The 9,450-nt window shown below is 28.7% G+C and overlaps 1 protein-coding gene across 3 annotated transcripts; it reads left to right on the top strand.

Annotated features, from left to right (window-relative positions):
• Positions 1–228: 228 nt before the first annotated feature.
• On the top strand, positions 229–8,539 carry LOC145821170 (uncharacterized). Of its 3 annotated transcripts, XM_082917713.1 has the most exons (12): positions 246–317; positions 1,495–1,539; positions 4,715–4,749; positions 6,189–6,257; positions 6,392–6,415; positions 6,498–6,575; positions 6,727–6,816; positions 7,276–7,511; positions 7,604–7,697; positions 7,806–7,895; positions 8,175–8,246; positions 8,329–8,539. In XM_082917713.1, the coding sequence occupies exons 4-12, from the start codon at positions 6,231–6,233 to the stop codon at positions 8,404–8,406; spliced, it is 789 nt and encodes a 262-aa protein (XP_082773839.1). In that variant the 5' UTR covers positions 246–317; positions 1,495–1,539; positions 4,715–4,749; positions 6,189–6,230; the 3' UTR covers positions 8,407–8,539. The 3 variants fall into 3 exon arrangements, with proteins under 3 accessions (XP_082773841.1, XP_082773840.1, XP_082773839.1); XM_082917715.1 differs by lacking the exon at positions 1,495–1,539 and having other exon boundaries at positions 229–317; positions 6,199–6,257; XM_082917714.1 differs by lacking the exon at positions 1,495–1,539 and having other exon boundaries at positions 229–317.
• Positions 8,540–9,450: the final 911 nt, after the last annotated feature.

The raw sequence follows: 9,450 nt of genomic DNA, 5'->3' as shown, positions 1-9,450 counted from the left end.
TGATTGATATAGCCTTTCTTTTTTTTCTTTTTTTCTTTAACCACAAACAACCAGTTTCTTTAACCACAATTTTGTGTTTTGTAGCTCTGTTTTTGTTTTAGTTCAGTTCTGTTTTTGTTGCTCTAGGCTTTCTTATTTTAATGACATCCAAAAAATTAGTCTATGTTTTCTATTTCTGTTGTTTTTGCTTTCAGTTCAGCTTTGAATTAATCTATTTTTGTTGCTTCAGGCTTCAGTTCAGTTATAAAATCACTAAAATGCATTGTGTTTGCTTAGTAGGCTCACATTAGACAGCTTGAGGACTTCCAAATATTGTGGTAAGAATTTGTTTCAGCATCTCTGCAACATCATCTCTTCCCGTTTCTCTCTTGCTCTCTCTTCAACGTGCCACTTCTCTCCGTTTCAAAGCTCACCTATTTCAACATCTCTACACTGACATGGTTTCGGTTTTTATTTTGATTATGAAATGGGTGTCTATGGTTTCGGTTTTACGACGCCCCTTCTCTATGACACATGGTTTCAGTTATGATTTTGATTTTCAAATGGGTTTCTATGATTGCGATTTTTATTTTGATATGGATTTCGAATCTCTGTATTTCGGTTTTAAATGGTTTCTTGCATGTCTACATCGACATGGTTTAAATGGGTTTCTATGATTTCGGTTTTGGTTTTGAAATGGGTTTCTAATCTCTGTATTTCAGTATTTATGTATTTCTGCATCTCTATGTTTGCAGCTCTATATTTTGGTTTTGGAATGGGTTTTAGGTTGTGTTTAGTTTCATGTGTTTGCTAACTACATTACATTGTAAGTCCTGACCATGGTTATTAAAATCGCGATCCGGATTGTAGGATCGTACGATCCTACATTGCTAAAACGATCCAGATCGTTGTAGGATTGATGTTATAATAGGATAGCAAGTAGGATCGTGTAGGATCGTATGGGATCGTGTAGGATCGTAAGTAGGATCGTAGATTTTATGATTTTTCACCTTATTTTTAATATGAATTATTTTAATTTGTTTTTTTATCTTTTTTTTTAATAGAAAGTAGGATCTTACGATTTTCGATCAGATCCACCAGACTCTCTCACCAATCCCAACCTTGGTCCTGACATTCAAACTGTTAGTTTTCATTTCGTCTTGCAAACTATTTGGTGTCCTATTTTGGGACAACAAAATGTTCTGCTTGCTAACTGTTAGTTTTCTTTTTATTCTATTAATAAATTTTATCTCTTTTTCAAAAGGACTAAGAAAATGCTAAGGTGTCTTAACAAAAAAAAAAAATTGGTATGGTTCTTCAATCAAAATTGAGTTTTTTTTGGAATATTTAGCAAGTAAAGCAATCCCAATATTATTTTGGAGCATGCATAACCTACTTTTTCTTATAAACTGAAAGTGTATTTTTGTAGTTGCTATGGTCCATTTCTCTCTCTCTCTCTCTCTCTCTCTCTCTCTCTCTCTCTTTCCCTCTCTCTCTCTTTTTTTTTTTTTTCAGGACCTCTAAATCTCATTTGTGATTGGCAGCAGTAGGCATTGACAGGTGTGCTTTGTTTGGTGTACTCTACAAAATTTAATCGAGTGTGACATAGGTTTTAAAATTTCTTATTGTTGACATAAATTGAAAAACTTCATTCTTTGCTAAGTTTAATTATTGTTGTTGACATAAGTTTTCCATTCTATCAGTAATCCATTATATTGTCATTGCTAAGTTTTGGTTGCCAAATCCTTGGACACGTTATTTGGAGTTCGGAGATGTGGAGATGAAGATGGGAACATGGTGGATACATCTATTTTGGATTGAAAGAATTAGTTTCCGCTTGCTTAGATGGAAATTGTCACCATAAAGTTACACTCTATCTATAAGGCATTGGTTTAAGTTGGGATTTAAATATATTTAGGAATGGCTTTAGTCACAAGTAAATTATCTATTGGATGGGTCTAGAAACCTTTTACTTTGGCCTTTTTGTTGGATCCAATTTCGATTTCTTTGTTAAGATTTTTTATTTAAAGTTTTGATAAATATGGGAGTGCCTTTCTCCCTTTAATAATTAGTTTTCCTAAACAATTTTGCCTTTTATTATATCTGTTTCATTACTCTTAAAATTTTAGAATTTTTTTTTTGGTCTATTACTTATTGGGTCTTTTGTTGGATCTTTTGATATTTTGTGCTCTTTTTTTTTTCTCTCCCTTTTTTCCCACCCCTCTCCTCCTCTTCTCTCCTTAATCTTTCTTTCTTTTTAATGGTGGTATTGTGAAAGTCTTTGTACCTTTCCTGTGAGTGGTTTCAGTAGATTTATAATGAAATAGAATGACTTTTGCATGATATGAGAAGTCTATTATAACAGTTCATTAGAATGACTTTTGCATGATGGCTTGGTTTCTATATTTTGCTATTTGTTACGGCTCTGGGCTGTGAACTCCCTAGCATAGTTTCCCACCCATAAAAAAGTGTTGGCTTGACTATTGGGATGACTTCAATTCCATATCAACTAAGAGGAAAATGTGCATAATGAAAAAAATAAAACAGAAAACAGACACACCAATCTTATTAACAAAAAAATTGCATGTCTTAAGATAATATATATCTTTGTAAATTTTGAGTTACTTTAGGAATAACGTTGTGCTAAGTTTTGAAATTCATATTGTCAAAATTGATATTTATGTCTAATTGTGATTTTATTTGGGTTTTTGGTTTATATACATTTTATTTACATAGAAACTATAAATTGCAAACGTTTTTTTCCCTTCCCCGTCTCTATCGCATTTGTTGTCCCATTGTTCTTCCTACATGTGAGCTCATTTTTAAAAAAATATGATTCATGTGTGCTTTAGAGGAGAAAGTAGATGAGGAAAATAGGTCAAGAACATGGGAGCATGTACCACAAGAATTAACATAGTTTTTAGCAGTTAGAAAGTTCATTGCTTACTATGTGACGTGATTTGGAAATACCAAACATTAGTTATTTTTTATTTCAAAATGACTTTAATCCATTTGTCTTTCAAACAAAGATTCATTGTTTTCTTTTAGGTACTGGCAACTGTTGACTTTCAATTGTTGACTATTGTATGACTTTCAAATCCTTTTAATTTGGGTATTTTTTAGGAATTTTTTTATAGAGAGAGTAAATCTCACCATTTAAGTGGTCTTTATATGGGAGTACTTTGTGGTTATAGCAGTGCCTTTTTTATAGAGAGAGTAAATCTCACCATTTAAGTGGTCTTTATAGCAGTGCCTTTTTTTCTCTACTTTTCTCACTATATTTCGGGTTTATAATCTGCAAAGAACTATTAAAATGTGATTGGTAGCAGTACCACTAGCAGGTGTACATTGTTTGGTAAGATTGTAGAGCACTAACTAATGTGCATTTTAATTTTAATTTCATTTTTTGGGATTGCAAAGCACTTACTGGTGTGCTTTATTTGGTGTTTAGTAATTTTTGTTTATTTTTGGATTATAAAGCTTTAACATGTGTACAATAGCTTTGGTTTGTGTGTTTTGTTTAGTTTTACCATTTTTTCTTGACTTGCTTAGCAGGTGTGTTTTTTTAATTTTATTTTTGTGTTGACGTGAGATTTATACTTTGGTAGGGCATGTTTTTGTGTTGAATAGGTTTATTTTTTGTATTAGTTTTTGACTTTTTATCTAACGTTTCAAATTTAACCAATATAGATAGGAATTCAATTAATCTTTGTTTTTTTTCTTTTCTCCTTGAATGACACTTGGGGCATGTTTGATTGGTAGTATTAGTGGTACTATTTTATTAACCTGTTAATCAAACAAGGCCGTAGTTTGAGTTTTATTTATTGCATAAAACACATGTTTATTACTTTGTATAGTATTTTGATAACATTCGAATTTATTAGTTTGTAACATTCGATAACATTTGAATTTTATTAGTTTGTAAAATTAATCTATTAGGACTTAAATTAATCTATTATTAGTTTGAATTTTATTAATTTTATTAGGAGTTAAATTAATTTTACAGATGTGGTAAGTATGGAAATCTAAACCACATTTCGTATTTTTCAAAGCCCAAACCCCCTCTTTATATATGATTCCAGTATGTATATATATATTGAGAAGCCATATCTAAGAAAGCCATGTCTAACAAAACCCGTGCCAATTAGTTAACAAACTGAAGTAGGTTTCTGCTTTCTAGGAAACCAAACAGAGGGTGCTTTTTTTTTTTTTTTTAATAAACAAAATGAAAAATTGGAAGAAGAAAATAAACATACCTTCCTCTGTCTCTTAAGGCATGTTTTTTTGTGTTGAATGGGTTTATTTTTTGTATTAGTTTTTGACTTTTTATCTAATGTTTCATATTTAACCAATATAGATAGGAGTTAAATTAATCTTTGTTTTTTTTTTTTTTTTTTCTTTTCTTTTCTCCTTGAATGACACTTAGGGCATGTTTGATTGGTAGTATTAGTGGTACTATTTTATTTACCTGTTAATCAAATAAGGCCTTAGTTTGAGTTTTATTTATTGCATAAAACACATGTTTATTACTTTGTAAAATTAATCTATTAGGACTTAAATTAAAATATTATTAGTTTGAATTTTATTAATTTTATTAGGAGTTAAATTAATTTTACAGATGTGGTAAGTATGGAAATATTTTTATTCGTCAAATATGAAAATATATTCGTGTACAGTTTTAGTGTTGAGGAGTGCTCTTACTAATTGTGTTTTTCTTTTTATCCTTCTGTCTCAGATTCCTTTAATTTTGCTTCTCAAGCAGATACTCAGGTTAGGAAGTCTCTCCATTGCAATTCTTTATTAGTTCCTAGCTTTCTTTTTCGAATTGCAGTGGGTTAATGAATGTTCTGGATTAATGAATGAACTCTCCTAGAATGTTTGGTCTTCGAATTTTCAATAATTAGGTTACACATTAAGCTTTTAATGTTTGGTTTAGAAAGAAGTCTAATATAGTGTGTATAGTTATGTATCTTGGTATATAGCTGTTCAATTTCTAGAGAATACTTTTTTTTTTTGGAATGTATGATGAATTATGTGAATACTTATACAAGTTCATTTTTTATACCCATTTTATAGACCCGGTGATGTGTTAAGAAGATGATTGGTTGATAAATAGATAATATTTAATTATCAACCAGTCCTCTTCTAAACATATCAATAGACCTATAAAATAAGTCAAACTTTTGGGCCTGAATAACTATTCTTTTTAATATGATAGGTCTTCTTTTTTTTTTCTTTTTTTTTTTCCATCTCTCTTAGGCTGTATTTGGATTTAGGATTTGAAGGGAATTTGTTGATTGAAAGGAAAAGGGAATATTAAAAAGTTAATCCTTTTTATTTGATGACCCTTATTTTTTTTGTTTTTAGTGAATTGTTTTTAATTTGATTTTTTATTAAACTGCTATTTTAAAATGTTTAGGTATCTCTCTCTTTAAAAAGAGTTCAGTTTATTTTGCTGTTTCAATTTTATTTATGGAATTTTTCAAACAAAAAAAAGACTTTTTAGATGTTTATCAGGACTTTTGAAAAAACTTAAACTTATTTTAAAAATTTGTTTTACTAACTTTTTAATGATTTTTATGAGAGTATTACTTCTTGGAGTAAATAAGCTACTGTGTAGTATACTTTTTTTCAAAAAGGCATTTGCAATTATACAGATCATACAAAAGGTATTTGTAATTTTTTAGTTACAGTGTGGTGAGCCCTTTTATAAATTTTTATTGTAGTTTTTTACTTATTTTTTTTCACATTTTAAAATACAAATTTAGTAATTAAATTTCTGTAATTAAGTTTTGCTAAAATTTTATTCATTAGTATAATTTATATTTTTTTTATAATTTACTTAGTTGTTAGTAGGAAAAATGGGCAATACAATCCATAAGAATTAACCTTTGTCAGTGCAAAGTTGCTATATAGAATCAACCACAAAATCATGTATTGCTATAGTTCTACATTTTGGTCAATAAAGAAAAATTATGAAGATTTCTATGAGAGTATTTAATTTTTCTTCTATCCTTTTTAACGTAATTTTCCTTCTATCCTTTTTCTCCATCTGTGATATTTATGCACAAACGAACTTCTTAAACTAGGTTGTTAACTAAAATATGTTAGGAGGCTGTTAATTTTGTAGCAATTAATTTTTCTTTATAGCAATTATTAAACCTCATTTTGCCTTCATACAGTTATCTTTGTCAAATTTACATAATCAGGCACTTTCAGGTTAAGACACCATTGACCTTCAACCGCTAATTATGGACAACATTACTATTTTTGGTCACGTAAGTTGTTTTCTTTTTTATTTATTTGAAAAAAAAAACATTTTTCTTATAAGCAAAAGTCAATTTTCTTTTCTTTTCATAATTTTTTTTATCTAATTCCTTATAACAAAATTCTCTTTTCTTATAATTTACAGATGGATGGAGACCTACGTCGAACTGTAATACTGATTCCTTTTACTCATTTTCTTACATGTATAATTTTTTTTATTTTTTTTACCTCTAATTCTTTTGTATTTTTAGGTCCAATTTCTTCAAGAAAGAAATGTTAATGTTGTTATCCGTGATGAGCGTGACCTTAATGTCATCCGTGTTCGAGAGGTAGGCCCAATTTAATTATATAGATTTTTTTTTTCATTCAAAACACCGTATACACCGTATATTCTTATTTATAGATTTTTTAAAAACTTTCTACATATATAGATTTTTTCTTTATTCTTTAAATTTTTTTTTTTTTTTTTTTTTTGGGTAGGCAAAAGAAAAGGAAATTGCCAAGGCATTGTTGAAGAAAAACGAAAAGACCACCGTTTCGGGCAAGGGAAAGGAAAATGCATGTTCAGTAGTATGGCTCTTCAACATTCCCATTTAAAGTTCTTTTTTTGAAATATTTATTTTGGACCATGAACCTTGATTATTTATTTATTTTTAAATGTAAAATTGACATACTACTTGCATAGTGACATATACTGTTCTTATAGTAAACAGTTTCATATAAATTTGTGAAATGTTTTTTTTTGAAGCATACTAAAATAGGATTTGTACAAAAAACAATATATTTGTTTAAATTATTATTATTCTTTTTTGGCTTTTTGCTATTGACCAGAGAATAAAAAAGGAATATAACAAAAAAGGAATGAGGGGAGGAGGGATACAGAATGAAAAAGTTTTCAATTTTTTTACAAAATATCAAAAGGAAAGGGAATTAAGATAAAGTAAATTAATAGAAATGAAAAATGAAGAGAAAAGTATAAAACAGTAGATAAAATTTAGGCATCTTATGAAATTAATCTTCATGTTTTAGGCACATAACAATAATATTATATCGAAAGCTGCATTGGCTCAACGTGCACGGCGAGAACGCGAAAGAAATGATAAGGCAAGTTCTTCATATCAATTGGGACAACGTTCGCGACGTGAACGAGAAAGATCGAGAGAATTGATTCCACCAAGCACAACTAATACTCCACCGGCTCAGAAAGGAGTAATGTTTACACATCTACTTTCGCCAAGCACATCTTTAGCTTCACAAAGGAATTGGTAAAACATTGTATTTAATTCTACAAATACATATTCTTATTGTTAAGATTTTATTTAACAAATTTTATTTTCTACACAACAAATATTTGTAGGCCTACTCATGCAAACTCATTGCTCCATGAGACTAGGAATATCGGTGTTGTTATTCGTGATGAGTGCAATCTTAATATTATCCGCAATTCTAAGGTAAGTATAAATATCAAGTTCAAAATGTTCTTTTTTCGTAATCTTAATAAATTCTATAAATACATGTTCTTTTTCATATTCTGAATAAATTTTATTTATTTTTGGTAGGCAAAGGAAAAGGAAAAGGCCAAGGCAATGTCTAAAGGAAAAGAAAAGGCAACTTCTTTTGACAAATGGAAGGAAAACGCATGTCCAATGGTATATATTCAACATCTTTAAAAAAATATTTATCGAGTAAAACAAAGCCAATCATATTGTTTAAGTGACCATTGATCCTTTAAACTGTGTTGTCAATTTTTTTTGTGTGCTCTTTGTTTTCTGTACACTCAAACAAAGTATTTTTAGCTCTCTTTAACATTTCCTAAAAAATAATTGTAACCTTTATCAACTCCAAGAAAAACTGTCAAAAGGTACAATTTATTTATTGATAAATTTGTTATTTGAAAAATATTTTACTATATGTGTCGACTTTTGTAGGATTGGGTTAAAAAATATATGGAGTTCAAAAATATAAATACAACTAGATTGCTTCGATGGGGATGTAACAAGGTAATTTCAATTTGAAAGTGTTTTGATATATAACTTTTTTATTTGCTAATATACTAACTTTTTTATTTTTATAAATTAATAGATTGTCGTGTATGTTCCTCACTGGGGATATATACAAGTTGATACGAGGACTTTTTGGAAAGTGATGAGGCGCTCCTAGGATTTCTAAGAAAGAACAAGTTTGAATCTCATATTTACTTTTGTGAAAAGCGTACATATGCTAGCTACGATCCATATTATGTAAAGTTTCCAATCGATGTGAAATTTATTACTTACAATAGTTTTGTAAAGTCTTTTATCTATGTGAAATTTATAACTAAGTTTAGATGTATGTTAGATAATTTTCATTTGAATTATTGATTTATGCTATGAGTTTGTTTTTGTAAATGTAACACACTAGGTGATATATGTTTTTGTAAATGTTAGATATTTTTTCTTCCTAATATGCTCTTGAATTAGGTTAAACAAAACTAATCATATTTTTATTTGGTTATCTTTTTATTATGAAGGGTGTTACATTTTCTTTGTATTACAGAACATTGGCTGGTGTGCTTAATTTGTTATTTGACATTTTTTTTTTTGTATTGCAGAGCACTAACTGGGGTGCTTAATTTGTTATTTGGCATTTTTTTTTTGTATTGCAGAGCATTGGCTGGCGTATTTTGTCTGATTTTTATATAAATGTTTTTGTGTTGTGGGATTTACATTTTGTTGTTTGTTTGTTTAAAATCTTATGCTTTTATTGTGCTTGAATTTTACGTAGCAATTATGTGTTTACTTTTCACTATTTTGTTTACCTATAAATTTGGAAAATTTATGTTCAAATTGATTTATTCACCAAGCAGCATACAATTTATTTATTTTTCATTTATTTAATTTTCTACACAATAAACTGACCACCAAACCATAAAAATTGATAGATTTTAACCATTACATTAAAATTGATGCAAAACTATAGCTTTGAGATCTCTCTTCTTTACTTCAACCAAAACTCACTATCTAAAAAAATGTGGATATAGAAATTTATTTGGGTACTGTTATTGGCTAGGATAATAAAATGCTTATTTTCTATTACAAATTGCAAGTGAGTTACATAAACAAAAATACTACAATACACCAAACCCTTTTCAAAAATCTAATTATAAAATTCATTTGAAAATTTAACAGTTTTTGGATCATCTATTTATATTTTCACCTCAATTTT

Source organism: Camellia sinensis, chromosome 3 (assembly GCF_055761805.1).
Source record: "Camellia sinensis isolate YWXY chromosome 3, ASM5576180v1, whole genome shotgun sequence".
NCBI lineage: Eukaryota > Viridiplantae > Streptophyta > Magnoliopsida > Ericales > Theaceae > Camellia > Camellia sinensis.
The sequence above is the reverse complement of the archived record's forward strand: the minus strand, read 5'-3'. Positions and strand labels throughout refer to the sequence as shown.

Coding starts and splice junctions, on each gene's coding strand:
- LOC145821170 (XM_082917715.1), top strand. CDS start 6,231: ATGGACAACATTACTATTTTTGGTCAC. Junction 7,512..7,603: donor TTAGCTTCACAAAGGAATTG/GTAAAACATTGT, acceptor AAATATTTGTAG/GCCTACTCATGCAAACTCAT. Junction 8,247..8,328: donor TTCGATGGGGATGTAACAAG/GTAATTTCAATT, acceptor ATAAATTAATAG/ATTGTCGTGTATGTTCCTCA.